Raw genomic sequence first — 23273 nt, 5'->3', positions numbered from 1 at the left:
GGATAACTTAAGTTTTTTTAAAGAATTAATGAAAGAATTAATTATGGGCTTAACAAATGAAGTTAGGATGAATATCAGTAACAGATTAAAGCATACACGGTTCAGTGATGAAAATGTCGTCCAGAAAAGTTGCAAAGTCCTTCGAGCCAGCAGGATAAAAAATGGTAGAACATAATAATTAGCATGCAAAAATTTAGTAAATGCAAGACCCAGTGTGCAATATTAAAAGAAAATATGATTACAATCATAGAATAATTTAAGTAAAAGTACAAGTTAAAAAAAAGTAACAGTAATATACAGTACTATACAATACAAAATCATGCCATACAGAAGGTAGCCAAGGTGCAGGTCAGCTTAATCAAGAATGTCACTAAGAATGGCCATAGGCCTTTTGATGTTACATTGATCCTTTACATCATAATCATAAATTTTAATTGCAGGGTTATTAATGGACTCTAGGTCTTTATGAAATTTCTTAGCAAGGCGAAAGTAAAAGGTTCTAATATGGTCAATTTTCAGTTCAGCAAGCAGTCTGCGTTTTCGAACGTACCATGGGACATCAGTAATTTGTCTCAAAACCCCGTTCTTTGCAGTTTTTTCTTAAGAATCTTTTAGAATAAGCCCAAACAGGGCAAACATAACACAATATTAGTCGTAGAAGAGTAATGAGTAACTTGTTGTGTATAGAATGAATGCTGTTTCGAGCTGTTAAGGGGGAAAGTGTATGTTTACGTACTCGAAACTTTCTGATAATAGATGTAATGTGTGGGGCCTATGAGAGAGTTTTACTGAGGATCACCCCAAGATAAAGGACTTGCCTGGACCAGAGAAATGATACTCTGTAGAACTGTAGGTTTTTGTTGAATTTCTTCTTTTTTGTGAACAGGATTGCCAGAGTTTTTTCCACGTTAACCTTACTTTTCCATCTGATGAGCCATGTCTCTAATGCATGCATGTGTTTTTGTAGCCGTTGTACAGCTAGACTCACAAATGCATTTTGTGTAAGAATCACAGTGTCATCAGCATACATTATGAGTGTTGTGTTGTACAGATCGGGTATGTCGTTCACATATATATTAAAAAGTAAAGGTCCAAAAAGACTTCCCTGTGGGTCACCTGCAAGGATAGGCTCAGGTGTAGTTCCTGTGACGTGAGCAAGAAATGTCTACCTATCAGGTAGGATTTAATTATGTGTATAATGTACTCTGAGCCTCTGGATTCGTAACTGTATCGATTTTATTTCTTTTCTCTTTTTCCTCAAGAGCTAAGAAGATGTACCATCATGAGTGCTAAAAAAATTTTCTGAATGCCAAGGCTCCTCATTTTCCGAACTTTAACCCTGCAACTTCTAGTTTCAGAGATTTTTGAAAGATGGTGTCTATGGAGGAAGCATATGGATTCTGTATGAATTAAAAGCAAGTATAACATGACTAGTTTAAAAAAAAAACACTCCACTACTGTTGATGTACATGCTACAAGATGCTTTGAACATAAGATTGACATAAATGGAATATACATTCAACAAACGATGTGATTAAAAAGGTTTTCCATTTCAAATTTGCATTTCTTATTCTTTATGCACCCCCTTTCTCCTGGTGGTTGAAATTTGAACTATTCATTTTAATTGCAGTTTTCTTTTCCCCATGGGCTATAAAACATGCGAATACATAGAAAATTTCAACAAAATACGTCAGTCATAATGGGCTCGACATAGGTCTGAGTACGGTCACTTTAATTGTAGCCACCCCGTATCTTTTTGAGGAATCTTGGAGGTGAAGAACTGTCTATCTATTACAAGCAAAATGATGATGGGAATGGCATATTAGCTGATGGCCTTTAAAAAGTCTTTTTCTTAAGGAAAATATTCAACCCTTTGACAACGGGTGCAAAATTCATTAAAAAAACATAACTTTTCTTCCTGGGAAATTGATCACACTTGAAATCCATTTCTGTCGATGTGATAAAAGTATTCCCCGAGTATATTCAGGATAAAACGTGAACTTGTTATTCATGGATCCCGCGTTTGCATGGTTAAAAATTATGAAATTAGAGGCATGTTTAGGCACAGTTAAGGCGAGATTATCCAATTTCGGATGTTAAAAAAGTATAAATAATGCTAACAATATGTATGCTTTTTAAAAGTATTCCCACTTTCTTATTTAAATAGCAGTCTGAATACATCTTGTAATCCATGAGATAAATCTCTTATGAAACTTTGATTTTATAAAGTCATCACTTCATTTATAGCAATTATTGAAATTAAAACAACATAAACAATTCGACTGCAGTGTGCTTCAAACTTTTAAACTTATATATGAATTTGACTTTTAAATATTGCTTTAATATTAAATTATGATTTTCCTTAAGAACATGATGCAAAGCTTTTCCATGTAGAAGTACTCAAATATACATAAATATTAGTGTAGTCTAACACGATGCTGCTTCAATCGATCAAGATCACAGTAATTGGAATTTGGGTATTCTTTTATTAATAGGCAGCAGCCAAAATTTGCGCAAGCGCCAAAAACAATATTATACTGCAAGCTGCACAAATTTTTATGCCTCAATATATTTTGATCCAAACACTGTCTTTAGTGAGAGATTTTGATAACGGAACCAGGATGCATTTTATTATTTGGCAGTTGCTAAATAATGAAGAATCTGCCATGAAATTTCTTCAATAAAAGAAATTATCCATAGAGAAAGACTGTTTTTAAATAACCACTTAATATTTCCAAGTAGCAAGGCATCTTGAATTGTTAGGATTAGTCATTACTAGTTCATGCTTGATACGCTTAATGGATGCTTTATATGGCTCAGTGTAGTGCCGTAAGTTAGGTAATACATAATGCTACTAATTGCATATGGCACAGTCCAGATCAATTTTCATCCAAGAGGCAAGATGTCTCTTTTCTCTTGATCACTAGTCTTGAGAATAAGATAAAGAATAGCCCCCTTATAGACTTGCTTCAAGATAACTGGGAAGCATTACATAAAGCAACAGAAACCCAGTTTCTTCACTACCATCACAAAGTATGACACTAAGAGACCCATCCATATAAAGTGATGTGAAGGAGAACTATTTCAGACTACATTTTGCGTCAACATTTATGTTTAGCGACAACTTATTCTGCATTATAAGAAAAGTACCAGAAACTTTGATTACAACCAGAACTACATTTTCATCACATCAGAATGGCAAGCTATAAATAACATTACGATTTTCCTGCAAGTATTAGTGAGGAGGGTAGACAAATTTAGAATACTGTAACCGTGCACCTGATTAAAAAGTACTAACTACAACTTGAGAAGTGGACTCAAAATAAAACACCCCTAAGTTTTTAGTTAAACTACTGTAAACAGAGAGTTGAAAAATATAAAAAATAATTCTTATATGCTTTAATCTCTATTTTCTCTTTATATAAAATTAAAATGCATATAATACATTAATTCTCTACCCCCAAAAATGTCAAAAAGGAGAAATCAACTACTTTTATGTGCTGCCATTTTTAACTCCTTTATTTTTTCGCGAGCCTAATGGTTTTGTTTTTAAGATCAGTGATCTGAAATGCAAAAATATATGCACAACTTCAGGTCACAAGCTATGTGCACTTTTGATTTTCGACTGCATTTTAAAAACACAACACAACTTAATGCATAAAAAATATTTATAGTACGCTTTCTAAGAAATGCAGAATATTTCCATTTATTATACAAATATAAAAATGACATATACTGTGTCTTTTTCACCACAGTATTGTAAGTTTTCAAGTTATGATTTAAACTTTCAATGCAGATGTAAAATATAGCACAATATCAAAAATGGTTTATTCTAATATTACATGATATGAAAGTAATTCCATTTGCTTTGAACTTTTAGGTAAGAAATAAAAATTTTTTAAGAATATGTCAAAAAAGAAAACAAACATATCATTTATCAAAAAATTAACAATTACTGAACAAATAAATTTATTAATATTTTTTTTTCTGTTCATTGCTAGAAAAATTAGTTCTAGGCAGCAACAGAAGCTAGATAGTTTTTCCTTGCAGGATGATCATCAGCAGGTCGATTAATAGCTGTCCAAACTGGTGCTCCACAAAAAAGCCTTTTTACTTTAGCATAATTCTACAACAGAATGATGAATAAATTAACACCTTGAAATGTGACATCATATTCTTTATATATATATATATATATAAAGATAGAGAAACAAAAGAGATTTCTTTAAACTAGTCCTTGTAAAAGAAAACAAATTCAATTTACCTTACAAATAATAATCAATATAATTTAACAAAATATTCTGTTTCATGTATTTGAGAACAGCAGGTCAAATTTTTACACAGTTTGTCTGTTCTCGAACATAAAATTAAAAAAGACAAAGCTTAATTTTCATGCATAATATCAAAATAATAGTTAGTAGACTGGCTTTTCAAAAAGATGATATACTTACTTGAGAGTTACAAACCAGTCTGAGAACACAATATGCACTTCTTTTTACTAAAACATTTTCATGTTAGTAAATTATATTACAACCTTAATTCAGAGTTCTCAACAGCTCCAACTAATAACAGAAATAGCACTAAAAGCTGTATCTATACTATTCAAATAATATATAGAAAGATTTTGCAGATAAAAAATTAAATCTAATTGTTCTTATGGTTAACTGCTAGTAATCCTTATAACACTGAAACAGTACGCAGCAAATCTGGCTTATAATGAACCCTAACCTTAACAAATGAGCTTTTTTGTCCGTCCAATTTTGTACACATTTCATGTTATTTTATACAGCTATCAATGAACTTTCAAATGGGTAAAAACCAGAAATAATGAACTTTATACATATCTTGAAATGAAAATTATTCGTACGTTCAAGCTTTTCGCCAGCATTTCTTCAATTTTGAAGTGAAAAATTACTAACTGTCAAATTCATCCTATTTAGAGTATTAGAATAATGAAAAACAACTTTAGATGTTTGCTCTTTTACATTCTTGATATCTTTCTTTGTGTTCTAAACAAAATGCTACAGCAGGATGGTGTAGCATTCAAATCTTGGAGCACCAGGACACAGAATAAACATATCTCAGGAGACTGCACATATTGAGCCAAAGAACCATTGATGCATTATGGCAAAAAGCTTAAATACACTAATTGAATTTGAGTTCTTTCAGCTGTCACACAGCATTCAATTATATGGAGGTCACTCTGAAATTTTTGAGATACGTGCAGACAATAAGTGGCAGGAAAAAATTAATGATTAGATTGTAAAATATGAACTATTTTAAAGCCTAGCAGGTGACTTTTTTATTGGCCAATTGCTAGTAGTTTAGCATAGAATAAATTTTAGGCAGAAGGGAAAATGCAGTTGATGCAAGAACATTATTGCATTATGATTTTCTAGGATTTTAAAGTGCTATTAAATCAAAAAGAATGTGCTCAACATCTAGAGTTAGCATTTGGAAATGAAGGTCCATATAATCCTACTGTATTAAAATGGATTACAGAATTTCACAGAGTTTGCAATTTTCTTCAGGATGAAGAACACACAGGAAGGTCGGTATAAACACTAATCCTGGATAACATGTCTGTATGGAAAATGTTAATCGATGATAATTGCTGCATCTACCAAATGATACAGAAGGAACTTTACTTTGGATCTGCTGCCATACATAAAATCCTTCATGAAGAACTGTGAAAAAAATACTTAGCCATTGGGTTCCTCATAATTTACTGAGCACCAAAAAGAACAGCATGTCAGAATTAATAGAGAAACACTTAAATTACTTAAAGATGGTTGCCACGGCATTATTTCTAAAGTTGTAACTGTTGATAAAACATACACACCACTTTTTGACATTCCAACACATTAAGAGAGTAAAGTATAGATCTCTAAACATGATCCCATGCCCACAATGGTGAAAAGACAACAGGTCATGAAAAAAGTAATGTATGCCATTTTCTTCAAAAGTACAGGACTAGTCAAGGTCATCAAACTGGAAGGACAGAAGACAATCACAACTAACTAGTACACCACTGTCTTCCAGAAATTCTTCAAGAAGTGAATGTTAGAGGACTTATGCTCCACCATGACAACGCATCGTCTCATACACTAAGATTAACAGTAAAGTTTTTTGAACAAAAATGCATCAAAGTGATAGAACATCCACCCTATTCGCTCGATCTAGGTATGTGCGACTTTTGGCTATCTTTTAATCTAAAAAAGAACTTACATGGACGTGATTTTCATTTACTTCAAAGATGAGATTGAGCAAGCTATAAATGTAATTTTTTTTATTCTAACAAATGAATGGAATAAGGCATTGAATTTGTAGAAAATTCGCCTATACAGAAGTGCAGTGATGCTGGAGGAAACTGAACTGAACACTCCTAAAATTTCATAAAAAAAAAAAAAAAAAAAAAAAAAAAAAAACCTTCGTGTATCTAAAAAATTTAATTGTGATCTAGGTATGTCAATCCAAGGAATTTTCTATGTGAATATTTTTCAGTACAGTGATTTCTCACATGGATATTTTTCATTTCAAGCAGGATTTCTTTTTACACTTTTTTTTGTGTGAAATTTTGGTTAGCTAAGTAACATAAAAATCATTTTACTTTTTACTGCAAATGAATATAAATAATTTAAATACACTGCTGGTTAGCCAAAATGCAGCACTCTGAAAAACAAGAGATACGAAAGCTATAAGAGTGAACTGATAAAAATTATAGCCCTATTTGAATTCAGAGCATGATGAAATCAGGATGGCTATTCTACGCTCCGAGAGTCGACAGCAGTTTGTGAGCCGTCCGATACAGAAGTGAGGGGAAAAGTGTTGCCCCATCGTCAATCACGGTTGTTCAATTGATGTTCTAAGTACACAATGGCTTTGTACATGTTTTTGCTGCTAATTTTTTGTATTTAAATGAAGAATGTGGTCATAGATCTCTGAATCGGCAGTGAATTCATAGAAAATATGTTGATGCTTTTGCTCTGCCAGAAGATGTTTTCATTGCCTAATTCAGATTGCCAAAATTTATAGTTATTTTAATTTACGATGAAATGAGCGGGTATTTGGAGCCACATTCAGAAAACAAGAACGCAATTTCTACTGAAAGAAAGGTTATTTATACTTTTCCGGAAATTATGTATATATATATAGCAATTATATAGTTTAAAAATGTAGAAGATTAATAAGTATTTATCTAGCACATAATCTTTCTTCAGGTAATAAAAATATAATAACCCTTCTTCAGTTAATAAAAATATAGACATCCGAGAAGCGTCTTCTCGATTCATGTACAGCAAAAATTAAGTTTATTTTAAAATCTAACAGTGGAATACTTTACGAACAACAATATTGTGAAGACAATAAGAAGTGCCGTTCATTATTACGCGAAATTCACACTGCCGTAAAATAAAAATGAAAAAAAAAAAAAAAATACTATATATAAACTATAAAATAGTTTTATAAAGGGCTATTAATTTCTTTTTTGCCATTTTGTGGCATTTCACGATAAATGGTGTTTCGCTTTTCATATTGTTTCCACCAAATATTATCGCACTGCGTTATATTTAAAGAAATTAAATAATGAAGAATCTGCATAAATGTATGAATGTTTCTCGCAATTTGATAAAACAATGGTACCTAGAGCCATCAAATTTTGAATGATGTAATCTTCCACCCTAACATAGGTATCTGGAAGCCCAAATTCGGAACTGGGAGTTTGTTTTATTATCTATTTCATACTTTGTAAAACATTTATGAGTGATTAAGAAACCCAACGATTTCAAAGCGAGCAATGGTAATACTGTAGCCTGGGGGGGAAGGGGGGAAACATTTTTCATCTATAGTGCGCGAGACTGTGTATCGGAAATTCTATAGATATGCTCTTTTTAAATTATATGATACTGCTGTTGAATTGAATTTTATGGTTTAAGTGCAAAGAGCATGCTATTTAATAAATAAATGTAACATGTAAAACGTTAAAAAACGTCCCTTTGGGAATATAAAATCTGAAGGCTTTCAGATTTTTTTTTTCTGTGTGTGTGTGTAATTTTATTATGACTTAAAACTGGTTTTGAAGAGAGGACTTTCTGAGGAAAACTGGCTCGTATACACATTACAATGGGAAAAGCCACAAAAACACTGATGCGGGCCCCTTATTCACAGGACTCAAACTTAAGTACCTGCATCAAAAGCCCTCGAAATCGATTGAGTGTTTCATTATACCTACACTAAATACAAGGTTGTTTTTACGATTTTGATGGTCACATTAACGTGTTTCTCTTCTAGTCCAGTTTAAGTACCTGCGTTCAGTGACTCTACCGCTGATGGGCTTATTAGCAAAACTATACTGCATTATTATTGTATTATGCTATAAAGTAACAATGCTATATGACTGAAGGTTGTTCATGAAATAGTACTTTTGTAATCTATTAGTATTAAAAAATTATTGTTTCTTTGCCTACTAAATAATAATAATAAAAAAAAACTGTTCATAGCAGAGTTTTCATTTTTATATTGTAAAAGACATATTGATTATTATTACAGTTTTCTATTTAATGTGTCAAAGTGTTAAAATGCTGCTTTGATAAGGATTTCTTCAACTGCAGGAGACCTACATTGATAATTTTTACTTTAGTACTTCCTTGTAAAAATAATATTACTAACTTTTAATTATTTTCACAGAATAAAATCTTTTGAGAAGGAGAATATTTAAAATAAGCAGTTCTTATATATATATAAAATAACAGCAATGTAATATTAAAAAAAGTATTACTAATATATGTATGACAAAAATTGCAATACGAATTAATCACACATACAGAATAGATTATTATAATTTTCGTTATATATTTTATATTGAAAAAATATTTTCATGGTATCCCACATCTCTGTTTCTTAGCCCTAAATTCCTGCATTAACTTTCCCCTTAAAAAACGACATTTTCCTTAACATAAACACAACAGCATATTCTGCTGCATTTTGGTCATAATACTGTTTTGTGCCACTTTTTTTTCAAGTTACAAATGCAGCCTGTGAGTTAGTGAAATAATGTGAGAATATTCCTAGAACTTCAGGCAGCATGCGCTATAAATTTTGTCATTCGTCTGTACTGCGATTGATCTAAAGCTCCTTGAAGCCTTGTCCCCTTTTAATAGAGTCAAATGGACCCTATCACCCACCAACTGAGGAGGAGAGAATGGCTTTCTACGATAAGTTGGAAATGGCTGACGATACTGTTTTTTTTTTTTTTTGGTCAATATTGTTCGCTCAGGATGTAGATAGATCTAGTGATCATAGAATAGGCGTCCAGCATTCTCTGCACCTACCAAGGCAGGCAATAACAGCTACAATATGCCTCAGTGATAATAATAATAATAAAAAAAAGCTTTCTGTGTAAGCTTCAGGTATGTCAGTTTATTCGCTGTGGCTGCAGATGGCATATGTTGAAACATTGGTTTACAAATCATTCACCAGACATGGTTAACAAAATACTGTTTTTTTTTTTTTTTTTTTTTTTAAGTGACACACTGGGAGAACAGACAGAAAAGGGTGGGACACCTGAATTTCATCATTAGTTGTATAGTTACACTGCACTAAATCTGTAGTTACATCCAAATTTCAGGAAGGACACCCAGGGGGTTGTCTCCCTCACCCTCTTTTCCTACCATAATCTCTCGAGAGGACTTTCAGCTCACTGTACATTCTGAGTGTTCCTTTGCCACACAGACTCTCAAAGTCATTAACTTCTGTACCAGCTCAGCAGTGGGAGGCCAAGGCAACAGTATGACCTGGTGAGCAACGAAAAATTGTAGAAGATTCAATTCAAGGAATGGCTGCACATTTGAAACTTCACCACAGAAAAGGCTTGAAGGTAAGGGAAGTTCCTTATGTATCACGGACCATACTATATGGTTCACCACTTTCGTGCTCTCCATTTTGGACAGGAGAAGCAAGCTCACAATACAGATTTAATAAATCACAATAGACCGCACCTTCCAGATAAGGATTCCTGGGAATATGCATCAAAATATCTCTCAGACACAACATGAAGAGTGTGGAGCTTGTTGGACAAAAAAAGCAAAAAGCAACAAAAGGACTAGTCGTCACATTACCGTCTCAGATGGCTAATGTCACTGACCTCTGGAACAACATAGGCCTAACTTTTATATAATGGGAACTGGGCCATGCACAATTATGTGCAAAATTAAGAAAATTTACACATTATGTTAAATTTCTAAAAAACTAATTGACAGATTTTAATGAAATTTGGCATGAATATACATTTATAACAAAGAAAGAGATATGCCATTCAAAAAACTGCATGTATACATGATTATCAGTACAGCTCATAGCTCAGGTATGTCGAAAATTCAGAGCATGCAGCATGATGGCATACTGCGTGTGCCTCTCTGGCAAGAGTTAGTTGAAGGATTCCCAGTGGCAGTTGATCCTACTCCTGCAGTGAGACAGTTTTCAAGTCCGGGATGGTCCTCAAAGGGGAATGGTAAAATGAAACTGAACTCCTGAAAGAAAATAAGACATGCTCTATAAGGTTAAGGTCAGGAGGCCTGGCTGGCCAATCCACTGGTGAATATCCTTTCTTTCAGGTAATCATTGGCCAGGTCAGCCCAATGTGGATGAGCAATGTTGTCCAACAATAGGAACCCAGGACAAATTGTGTCCCTGAAAAGTTGAACGTAGCACTCTAAGATTCCCCTCTCTATACTTTCAGGAAACCTTTGCCAAACACATGTATGTGTGTCAACTGTCCAACATAATGTCTGCTCAAACCATTACACCTCCACCACAGTAATGATGTTTTTCCCAGATGACAGAGGGATAGTATTGCATTCCAAGCTCTCTCGCGATACACATGTGGAGAATCAGTGCCCAGGCTGAATATCGACTACGATCCGTACTCCACGGAAATCCGTCCCAGGCGCATGTTGCTTGCACCATGCTAAACACATGGAATGGGATAAAAACAGTGGGTCTTCTGGCAAGCAGTCCTAACTTATTAAGCCTTCAGGCACATGTAGGCTATGAAACTTGGGTTCATTTGGCAGTATACATGCGAGAGTTGTAACAGTTTCGTATTGCCACACTAAAAAAAAAAGCCAAATAATGTTTTTTATTCACCGCTGAGGATCTTGGTCAACCTTGTCCAGGTCTTCTCGATATGGATCCAGTGACCTGAAACTGTTTCCACAAACTGCAGATGATACTAGGTGTATTATTGAGCTCTCTAGCCACTTGTGCTTGCGACTGGCCTGCTCTAATCCAGTGACAATTCTCCACTTCACTATATCATCATACATTCACAGCTACTAATTTCACCCAATACCTTATAAAATTTCCTAAACTCTTGCAAGACACACGATAAATATTGTGAAGGTGTACGGTAAACTCAACCTATTGTTCTCCCTTTTTATAGTGATTGTAGGTCACATTACTGGTGCATACCCACAGCAATGCTGATCATTTGCATATCCTCTTGAGGTCTATGCATGGCACAAATTTCAAGCCTGCTGAATGCTTCCTTCATTGTACTGCACTTTAGACAGCTAGCAGTGTATTTCGCTATGTATATGACAAAATTAATAAAATTACATACCGAAGCATCCAAAGTAAATCTGTGATATATGCCAGCAGGTAACACAAGAAGATCACCTTTACTTGCTTTGATACGAATCCATCTGTCATTCTTATCTCGAACATCAAAATAGCCACTTCCATCCAAAAATAAACGTATTTCTTCATCTGCATGAAGATGCTCAGTGTAGAATACTTTTAGCTAAGAAAATAAAGCATAACACCAATTTTAATACAATTTGATACTGAACTTTTCATCTCGGAATTTCTTTCTTAATGATTATGCAGCACAGAATTATATTTAAAGCTCATACGGTACTATAAATAAATACTATAAATAAAAATTTATGTAGAGGTCAAGAATGTTCCAAATCAAATAATCCAAAAGCACATGACTGGACCAGAATGGTTGTATCAAATATGATATAGGTATGTTCAAATTGGGGGAGAATACTGATATATTTAACTAAACCTATTAACATGACCAATATAAAAAAAGCATTCTTTTAATCAGATGTAATGAAAATAAGATCATTCTTAAAGTTATTTTTACAGGAGAAAAAAAAATATTCCATAGAAATAAAGTTCAATTAAAATAATTCTAAAACACTGCTCGATATCAATTTGATATAATAATTTATCTCATTTGCATATCCTTATAAAAGCCTAATATATATAGGACCTTATAAAAGTATGAAATTTATAATAATTTAGGTACTATTTCGTTTTGAGGACAATGAAAAAATTGCAGCAAAAATGTATGCGAGAAAGCGCCAAATCTAGCGTACGTGCTGATTTTAGATTGCGTAAGTTTATATAGTTCTATATTTAAGACGGCATTGAAATACTAGTTTAATTTTTAAATCCTTTTTTGATATCCTATGGATTTAACAATTTGGGAATAGCCCGTGACGAAATGTCTGCAATAGAATTTTAAGTAAATTGCAGAATCACCCACTGCTTGACGCGTTTTTAAGAATTGCACATACTCGGTATACATCGACCTATTTTCACTTAAAAAAAATCCCAGAATTGCACAAAAATGGCACTGTGCACACCCTTAACTTTATCTATGAATACATCAACCTATTTTCACTTAAAAAGTAAAAGAAAATTGACGAAAATCCAATTGTTTTTACCCTTATAAAAAGCGGCAAACAAATAAGTGGACGATTTTGCACTTTACCGCGTATTTTTTCATAGGAAAGGCATCATTCATTATAGAAAATTATGTTTGAACAACCAACGAAATGAAATTATGCTTTAGCGATAACTCGGTAGCGAAATAGCGATACAGGCATCTATTCAGTTATGTTTAGCAATTTTTATATAAATTATAATAATAAAAAAGTATTATATGAAATTAACATTTCATCTAAATTAAAACATCAATCTTAAATAGTTATTTACTATCATACTTTCTTTCTCGCGTTAGGGTTGCCGCAATTCATTTTGGCAGCACTGGCATCAACAATAGTTTGGCGATTTTTTACAGCCCTCAAAACCGAATAGTAGCATAATTTATTATCATATATTTATTATTTGCTACAATCATGGCAAGATATAAAATTTACCCAAGTTCTTTACTTTTCAGCTGATTATGACACTATCAAATATTTTCAGTTATTAATATATCATAACTAAATGGTTTGGTTAATAACTTATTTTGTCTAATGAAATCACAAATTGATATTGCCTACAGCTAAACAATGGATCTTTTTCCCTAGCTTTACAATAGAATTGCCCATTCCCTCTACAAACCATTCTTAATAATTTTTTATGAGCCTGTTTACAAAAGTAGTCAATATATTTTAATACCTTTCTTAATAATGAATAATATACAAATCTAACGAGAAACACACAACGAAAATGTCAGGCTGCTCTGATGACATGGTGTCATAGCCTTGGGCCCACATTTGAATCTCTGAGAAGGCATAAATGTATGTAAGTGTGTAATATCTTTGTAGCATGGGGTGCTTAAAATACTGTCAAGCTGAAAGTCCTCTTGAGAGGTTGATCGAAGGAAAAGAGGAGTGGGAGACCCTTGAAACCATACTCCGGCGGGAGGGAGGATTTTCTTTCAAAACTAGGATGAAGCTAGGCTCATCCATAGCATCTCCAAAAAGATATCCAAGGTCTAAGCCTTGGATATCTAAAATACAGTCCTTATGCTCTTAGACATGATAAAATTTATGGACTTGATGATCTCATGCTACTGTCAGACCAGCAGGTCACAACAACAGAAAAGACTTTTCTGATGTTATGGTTTATAGTGCTTGTCTACTGCGCACATTCTCTCTTATCTAAGGATAGAAATAGCAAAGTTTAATTTACAAAATTAGAAATGCCAGAGCTCTACAAAAGATCATCAGGAATAGTAAACAAAAATAAATAGTAATTATAAATTAAAATTAAATAAAATGACAAATGTGTGCAGCCCATAGATGCTCTTTTTCCTGAAGTGACTGTATTTCAAATCTTTGTTTCTTCCAACTTGCTCAAACTTATCAGCTTATTTTATTTTTGGGTAAGAAAGCGAGACATATATTCAGTAACTAGTTTCCATATTTGTTTTACTATCTGTTAAAAGAAATGTATTAATGACAGAATTATCAAATACAGTAATAATGGAATCCATTTATACAACAAAAAGCACAGTAAACTCATCTTAGATGGGGCTCCAACTGGAAATACGATTTTGCTCAAAAACTGAAAAGTAACAGACCTGAGCTAAACTGAATTTAAGCTCTGAAAATTAGAGAATAAAGTATACAAATTACTTGCCACTTATTTCCTGCTACCTTTTATAATTCTTCTGGAAAACATCAACAAACTAATAATTTGAATCTGTTCATAATACCAGATTTTGAGAAAGATTCAGCATAAACAAATGGATATTTTTAATGCATATTTAAGAATAAAAATGCAATAAACCGATAGTAGGATAACTAATCAAAATTTAATTTTCATTCTTAATGTCTAAATTAAAAAGTTTGTTGATATCCAGAGTTTTACCAAATCTGTTGCTTACTAACCCCCTTTTAGCTGATCTTTGGAATATGGTAACAGGTAGTTTGGCGACATTTTGGAGGCGATAAAGGTTACTACCTAGGACTTTGGGAATAATGTGAGAAGTACTCAATTCGGATTACGCATTATTTTGTGTGAGGAAAATGAGAGATCATGAGATATGTCATGTGACATTAATGGACGAATCACTGTTCTTTAATCGGAAAAGGGGATATATTTGTAAAAATATCTGCTGTACTTTATAGCAGTAGTTTCATTCTATGTTCTGTGAAACAGTGTTGTTTAATATTTGGATCCCATGGCCGTATATAAAGTAAATCCGAAATTTTTATAGTGTTTATGTGTAATTGAAAAGAATTGCTTAATTGCAGATAAGTATGAATGTCCAATATGTGGGAATGAAATGAGATTGTGTGAAAGGAAGGATATTACAGATAGTTTCAATGGCGGTGCAAGAAACCTGGTGAAAATGGACATTTTGTGATCCGCCATGCACTCAAGATTCTGTAGAAGATTAGGTAAGTTAGTATTTTTAATTATTTGAGGATATTATTTTTATGCATTGTTCTAAATGTAAGGAGTAAATAAATTAATATAGTATTATTGGAAAATTGTTATTAGCAATGATTTAGTTTAAAGTAATTAGGATTGTAAGCTAATTTTTATTAATTTAATGTATGTGCTTATTTATATTTTAAGTAGTGTTTTTTAATTTAATTATATTTTAATTTAATGATAGTGATTTTCAGAGTTATATGGTTGTAGTATTTTGGAATACGTTTGAGTAGAAGTAAATGTGTATGGAAAGAATTTAAGTATTTGACACTAAGTATTTGTAATTATTTTTAATGTTTTGTTATAAATTCGTTGGTGACGTTTATAATAGATAATTTAGAGGTAAAAGTTTTTGGATATTTTATTTATTTTATACGTGCAAATGTCCATCCTTGGAAAGGGTATATACTTTTTCACGATCAGGTAATTTCATATATGTCCTTTTTTTCGAATTTAAAGATTCACAAAATTTTCATGCATTTTCGTGAAATTTTTCTAATTTATGAGAAAAAAGCAGTGTACATGGATATAGTGAAGAGTGTGCGCAATGCCATTTTTGTACGATTCTGGGATTTTTTTAAAGTAAAAATAAGTCGACACGTACATGGTTTAATTATATTTTAATTAAATGATAGTTATTTTGTGAATTATATGTTTGTAGCAATTTGGTATACGTTTGAGTGGAAGTAAACGTGCATGGAAATAATTTAAATATTTGACACTAAGTATTTGTAACCATTTTTAATGTTTTATTATGAATTCGTTGGTGACGTTTATAATAGATAATTTAGAGGTAAAAGTTTTTGGATATTTTATTTATATTATACGTGGAAATGTTCATCCTTGGATAGGGTATATACTTTTTCGCGATCAGGTAATTTCATATATGTGCTTTTTACGGAGTTTAAAGATTCACAAAATTTTCCTGCAAATTTTTGTAATTTATGAGAAAATAGCAGTGTAGATGGATAAAGTCAAGAGTGTGCGCAATGCCATTTTTGTGCAATTCTGGGATTTTTTTTAAGTAAAAATAAGTCGACGTGTATATGGTTACTGCGTGTGTGCGATTTTGAAAAACGCAGCAAGGAGTTTGCGATTCTGCACTTTTTCCCAATTTTGCAGTTAATATTTCTCATGATTAAGCAGTTTTGTTCCATAAAATTTCTAGCATAAGTGTAATTCGGCTAGCAGATTGTTGGAAAAAGTGTTGAGTAAATAAAAAGAAAAGAAACATGTCTTTACTTCGTGAAGCCAAAATGGCAGCGAAAAGAAAAAAATAGGGGGTTGCTGTAGCAGAGTTGGTCGCCAAATTTTCGCCCCAAAATCGCCAAGTTACCATAATCCAAAGATCAACCTTTCTTTCATATAATTACCATATTTTATTTTATATAGTTATAAGATGGCAAAATTAAATAAATATTAGAACGCAGAAGATAAATAAAAACAACAAACCTTTTCATCATAATTTGGCAATTTGTCCTTTGATATTTCAACAAGATCTTCATAATCATATCCTCTATTTTTTCGAAGAGTAGAATATTCATGATCCTGCTCTAAGTTGTCAACATCAATCTAAATTAGAAAAAAAATGAGTACTTATCTATGACACAGCATAATATGTATATTTTAACATTATTTCTAATCCAATAAATTTACTTTTACATTAACAGTCACATTTTATTTTATGGTTCAAAAGATTTTAACACTTACATGATAGTCTCATTTTATTTTTGGTCTTTCTTATATCCGTTCACGAATGCATGGTAAATAACAGAAGCTACAGCAAAATAAATTATAATCAAATCCATATAAAAAGATTCCATTATTTACAATCTCGTGTTCATACTAGGATTAAACTTAAATTTAACTTTCATAATTTATATATTTCTACATTTTCATTGATCTTATACGACGGAAACTACCATTCAGCACACATAATTCGGTAACAATTTATGGCAGTTCTCGAGTTACACGACTGAAAATGTAACACTGAGATAAATTAAGATTATAAATACCTTCCAATACTCTACACCAGACAAAGTTTTCACGTCTTCCAAAGTTAAAAACTCTGGAGGATTTAAATGATGCTCGGATCTCGGGTCATCACTGGAATTATCCATAAACCATGCTTCAGGCATTTTCTATATTAATAAATTAAAAAATCAAAGAAACTTCGGATTTTATAATAATATTCACGGAATTTTGAACACCTTTTAATAAGACACTATCTCTTATCTTAAGCACAAAGTGTAAACAAACGATTACAAAACACGTGACTAACAACCATCATACTTTGGCGCCAGCGATGAATTCCATCATGCGATCACCAGCACATCAGATAGGTCATACATATATAATCTGCAAATAAGGGTCCCTATGAGTGAACTGCACTTATGTTTAAATAGTGTAGGCCCTAGCCTGTGTAAATTTGTATTAAAGAATGTCAGTAACATATCAACAGGAGAAATGAGACAAGAAACACAAACAGCTGGTAAAAGATGCAAGTGCAGAGAAATATGATTCGCCAATACCAGTCACGTGAGAAGTCACCCTCCGACGTTTTGACACACTTGCGCAGACGGTACGGAAGAAGATATGAGAAATGAGAAATTAGTAACAGGGTGATGAAACTATAATATATAAACAGGTAATATGCAGATAAACAGGTAAATATGCAGATAATTCACAGAGAAGTGCGAGAGAAAATGCGACACCAAAAGTTTCTGATTCGCAAACACCAGTCACGTGCGAGATCACCTTCCCAAATACGGACACGGGCAAATGCTGCTGAAAAAACAAGGCTACCAGAAATATATCCAAGCAACAAATTACAGACCGACTTGCTCGTCATATTAAAGAGCGTATGAAATATAGAAACAGCCTCAGGAAAAGATTCCGCATTACCTGGGATCCTCACACTAAGAAGAAATTAACAAGTTGAAGGACATTAAGAAATTAATTGCTACGCACCGTAAGGAACTATGGGAGATAGGCCCGCGCCAAGCCTAGTCGTCGCTGTCGTGCAAATGTCTAGCAAGCGCCTTTATGCAGTGACGATATCAAAGGGATATCGCCTATGGTTAACATTTAAAAGGAAGCATTATTACCATATGAAAAAAAAATATCTTTTAATTTGTCTAAATATGCAAACTTTTTGTGCTTTGTTAAAACCCACACTTAAGCATATTTATTGAAAAATTATACATACACTTATGACATTGACTGCCGTGCTGTAGGGCACGGGTTCGAATCTCGGAGAAGGCATGGATGTTTGAAAATGCATTGTGTCCGTGCGGCAGGGGGCATTCCAAATATGCGAGGCGAAAGTCCTCTCGAAAGGTTGATGGTAGGGAAAGAGGGGTGGGAGGTGCTCGAATACGTCATCCCAGGATGCTCTCCATCAAAATTGGGGGGCAAAACAGAGCTAAATTGCACTGTCACCTGTAAGGTGCTCAAGGCTGTTGCCAACGACAGGAGTATCTTGCGCTCCTTTCCGCAAGGAATGTCGTGCGCTTGAGCTGACTACATCAGACAAGTGAGCATTAGTCAACAACAACAACAACAACATGTTATGCAAACGTAACACTGCAAGCGAAAGGAAATAATATAGTAAACGCATTGGATACCAAATATATTGCTGAACACTATTTACTATCTTAAAATTAAAAACAAATTAATTTAGATATCTAATAAGTTTGCACTGAATAAATTGTTGTTCGCAGCGTAGTTTACGACAAGGTTCAAACTGCGATTACAACAAGGCACAAAAAAATGCTCCAGGGCTAGGGATATATTCAAAATTATTTTTTTACACACCGCTATGTTGTTGACAACAATGTAGCTTAGAGTTTCAATCCGCGATGCTACATTTCTTCCAAAAGTTTTCAAAAACTGCATATATTATATAATGCATAAGATCTATACTACTTATATCGCTTTGATTTTTATCAGTTAATGCTGTTTGCAGTTTTCGGCATAAGTTGAGCCGATCTTGTAAATATATGTGTAGAAACCGCCGAAGACGCGATAGAAAAATTGCTTAGTCCTTATTTTGTGTCTATTGTTGCAATCGTAGTAATATGTGCAACATTTATCTTTTTTTTGTGATTTTTTTTTGGTAATTGCTTGTTGTTATTGTTATTCTACAAAAAAAAGTTAAATGCGGTTACATATTATGTTAAACTTAGGTTAGCTTTTTGATTCTGAAAACGACGATTTCAGCATGACTCGTAAAAGAATTTTTTCTTTTCATGAACCATTTGTTTATTAAACTAAAAATTATTATCTTTCGAGAAGAAAGGATTGACGTATTTACGAGGTACCACTGAATTTAAAATATACCTATTTAAAATTTGAAGGAGCAAAAATATACAAGGTATTCTGAAATCAAAAATTGGCCATTTTCCGATTTTCAGCAATATGGAAAACCGAAGGAAAATGTTTCGTTATTAAGTTTTACTTTAAGTTAGATTTATTTACTTTAATAAACAAAAGAGTACTACCACCTCCTTGAATTATTTGCTATTGATCCAATAGTTCGTATATTTTCCAAGCGATGGTTTAAGATACACTCAGTTTTTCAGAAGTAAGGTAAAATATTTGAAACAGTGACTTTCCGAGTGTTCTTAAGAAGAAGTGCTTTATGCAATAGTTCTTATAATAGATATTTTCTACTTTTATTTTTACTTCCGCTTTTTCTGTTTTCACTCTTTCCCAGATATTGGTGGGAAAACAGAAAAACCTGTCTCGGGATCAGAATACAATGAAGAAAAAGAAAGTGAGAGGAAGCCTTAATAAACCAGAACTTTAAAAGTACTTAGTTTTTCCAAAACCCAGAGGCTGACGCTACTAGCATTAGTTGTCCATGAAACGTCTCAGCTACCACTTTAATTGCCAAAAGAACCTAATAATCAGAAAAGTTAGAAAATGTTTTCACGCGGGAATTACATTTAACTTCAATGCAGCCGGTCGAAAAAACAGAAGTGTGTGTGTGTATTTAATTATGGCAAAGCACACTAGGGCTATCTGCCTAAGAGGAGGGATGCCTTTCGTGGAGGACTTTCTAAGGGAAACTGGCTCGTATACACGTTACACATGGGGAAAGCCACGAAAACACCCATGCAGCCGGCCTGTTCGCGGGATTCGAACCTCGGACCGAACTACCAGTGTTCAGCGACTTTACCGCTCGGCCGCTGGTGGGCCCCGAAAAAACAGAAGAAATGCTAGTGAAATCTACACTTTCTGCAATAGATACGCATTTTCCGGTTCCTGATGATTCCGGATTACGCCCAAGTCCATTATTGCCATTCCAAGTTCAAGCCTTAATAGAAAATGGTCCTGGATAACCTGGTTTCGAGTTTCGGTTTTCCAAAAGACAAAAGTGGACGTAAATTTTTTCAGATGTATTTTATCGAATCTTGCCACACAACGAAAGGGTTAAAAGATTGCTAAATTCTGCTGAAAAAAATTTTGTTTATTGTTTCAAAATTTTGAACAGTTTCAGCAAAGCAAAACTGAGTAGTTCTGAATTTAATGAATGGAATCACTTAAATGAATACTTAAAACTTCATGGAAAAATAAATAAATAAATAAAATGCATTTTCGGAATCTACATCTTTGGTCCGATTTCTTAGAACGATTAAGAAAGAATAAACCTGTTGATTCGGAACTTCAAAATTTATTATATATATAAAAAAAAAAAAAAAAAAAAAAAAAAAACTAAGCATTGGCGCGATGTTATTGAAAGAATTATCTATGCCATTCAGTTTTTAGCCAAACAAAACTACTTAGCCTTTCGTGGTTCCAGTAACAAGTTATTCAAAAGAAATAATGAGTTTTTAAAGTGTATAGAAATGATCACAAAATCTGACCCTATCATGTCTGTATAAATTAATAAAATTCAAACTCAAAACAGATATGCTTCATTACCTAGAAGATAAAATTCAAAATGAAACAATTAGCTTATTAGGGGACAATATAAAGCAAATTATTTTAAGTAAGGTCAAACAGGCAAAGTATTTTTCTGTTTTACTTAATTGCACCCCTAATGACAACCATCAAGAGCAGATATTAATTTGTATGAGGTATCTTAATTTAGAAAATACAAACATGAGTATTGAGGAAAGGTTTTTAATATTTTGGTGTTACAACTGATACGACCAGTGAAGGACGTGGGTGGGTGTGTGATTATGGCAAAGCCTCGAGGGCTATCTGCCTAAGGGGAGGGATGCCTTCGTGGAGGACTTTCTAAGGAAAACTGGCTCGTATACACGTTACACATGGGGAAAACCACGAAAACGCCCATGCAGCCAGCCCGTTCGCGGGATTCGAACCTCGGACCGAAATACCAGTGTTCAGCGACTTTACCGCTCGGCCGCTGGTGGGCCCCAGTGAAGGACGAACAACATTCTTATTAAAGAATATAGTGGAAAATGGTTTTGTAATTTAAGCGGCCAAAATTACGACAATGGTTCAAACAGGAGAGATAAACAGTTTTCGCGTAATTATGCTCAAATCGTTGCTTTTCCGAATTAAAAAGTTAATCTAAGTTTAACATAATATGTAACTGCACTTACCCTTTTTTATGTAGAAAAACAATAACAAGCAATCACAAAAAAGATAAATGTTGCACAAATTACTACTATCGCAACAGTAGACACAAAATAAGGATTAAGCAATTTGTCGATACGTCTACCCTTACATACCCATCGGCATCAAAATAAGACAGAAGAGAACACCAGAGACGAACTCCTGCTCTGGTTATAACTTTCGGTCAAATAAGACAAAGTGCTAAGAGGAAGGGGCACTCAGATCTGGCAAGCTCGAGGCTGCCTTAACGCCTCAAGCCCTAGAAGCGATCCAAAAGAACACCAGAGACGGACGAACTCCTGCTCTGGTTATAACTTTCGGTCAAATACGACAGTGTGCCAGGAGGAAAGGGCATTCAGACCTGGCAAGCTCGAGGCTGCCTTAACACAGTTAAACGCCTCAATCCCTAGAGGCGATCCAAGACGCCGTTAACCAATCGGTCGAGACGACGAGCGAAGACTACGCTGAGTCGACAGGAATACTCAGCAACTCACATTTCACGTCCCCGTTCTGGAAGTATGGTAGAAACATCTGCCATCAACAGGGGTCTCAACCCTGGACAGCAGAACGAAGTCACTTAAACACTGTCAGACAGACCGGGCCACCAATCCGGCCCTACTAACACTACGTCATGGTATACAGATGTCGGTTTTAGGCGCCCACTGGAAACCCCAAGCATTTTAAAGGCTTGCTGAATTCACCTACTGCACCGAATGGGATGTTTTGCCCCGGTCAACCATAAATATATAGCTCAACTACAACCAGCGGAACAGAGGAGAACGCCATATGGTTCCTGCCGAGCCTGAAACAGCCATCGCTAGCGATGACTCCAGTACTGTGGAAACTGATTTTAAATAATCGTGGTCGAAACTGCCTAGGTACAGATCCTAATCAGTAGCTTCCCAGGTTTTACCAAAGTCGACTTTCGGAGGGGCGTTCAAACAAGAAAAGAATTTTTCTGTTCAGACAGCAAGACGAACTCCTTGTTTTAATGATTGCCCGAAGCCTTTTTGACTTGACGCCGCACGACCTTGCACCTATTGTTGGCGCGGGCCTGATGATAAATCCTAATTGCATTTATTCTCTTAAAATATTACCTAGGTTCTTATTATAACGCAAGTGATATTTCATCAGAACTCTGCTCAGAAGCCAATGATATAATTCTGTATTAATCATTTTGTTAGAAGAGAGGAAAAAAAAAAAAAAAAAAAAAAAAAAAAGTATTTTTTTCCCTTTCAAATCTTGTCACATATTTTTCAACATAAAATTGAGGGAAAACGTTTCGAGGGATCATATCACAATGAATTTTTTTTACAGCAGTATAGATTATACTTCAATAAAGTGAATGTTTCAATAGACAGAAGGTTTAATACCATAATTTAACCACTTTTTTTAACGGGATAAATAATACTGAGAAGCAGTCACATGGTTCCTATCATATGGTATAATTACCAGAAAATTTCCAGTAAAATAAGCAACAAAGTAAGTCTTTACGGTACTACATG

General features: G+C 33.7%; 1 protein-coding gene across 1 annotated transcript; it reads right to left on the bottom strand.

Annotated features, from left to right (window-relative positions):
* Positions 1 to 3806: 3806 nt before the first annotated feature.
* On the bottom strand, positions 3807 to 17663 carry Adi1 (acireductone dioxygenase 1). The gene is made up of 5 exons (XM_035364483.2): positions 17473 to 17663; positions 17196 to 17321; positions 16633 to 16752; positions 11618 to 11797; positions 3807 to 4126 (listed from the first exon to the last, which is right to left on the bottom strand). Exons 1-5 carry the CDS (start codon positions 17497 to 17499, stop codon positions 4013 to 4015), a joined length of 567 nt encoding a protein of 188 aa, XP_035220374.1. The 5' UTR covers positions 17500 to 17663; the 3' UTR covers positions 3807 to 4012.
* Positions 17664 to 23273: the final 5610 nt, after the last annotated feature.

Source organism: Stegodyphus dumicola, chromosome X2 (assembly GCF_044657685.1).
Source record: "Stegodyphus dumicola isolate Sdum_Otavi_A_Nest chromosome X2, ASM4465768v1".
In the NCBI taxonomy this organism is placed as follows: Eukaryota; Metazoa; Arthropoda; class Arachnida; order Araneae; family Eresidae; genus Stegodyphus; species Stegodyphus dumicola.
The sequence above is the reverse complement of the archived record's forward strand: the minus strand, read 5'-3'. Positions and strand labels throughout refer to the sequence as shown.

Excerpts from the sequence above, each read along its gene's own strand:
- Adi1 (XM_035364483.2), bottom strand. The coding sequence starts at position 17,499 with ATGATGGAATTCATCGCTGGCGCCAAA. Across the intron at positions 17,322-17,472 it reads AATTCATCGCTGGCGCCAAA|AAAATGCCTGAAGCATGGTT; the intron begins GTATGATGGTTG and ends TTATTAATATAG. Across the intron at positions 11,798-16,632 it reads TGCCAAATTATGATGAAAAG|CTAAAAGTATTCTACACTGA; the intron begins GTTTGTTGTTTT and ends TTATTTTCTTAG.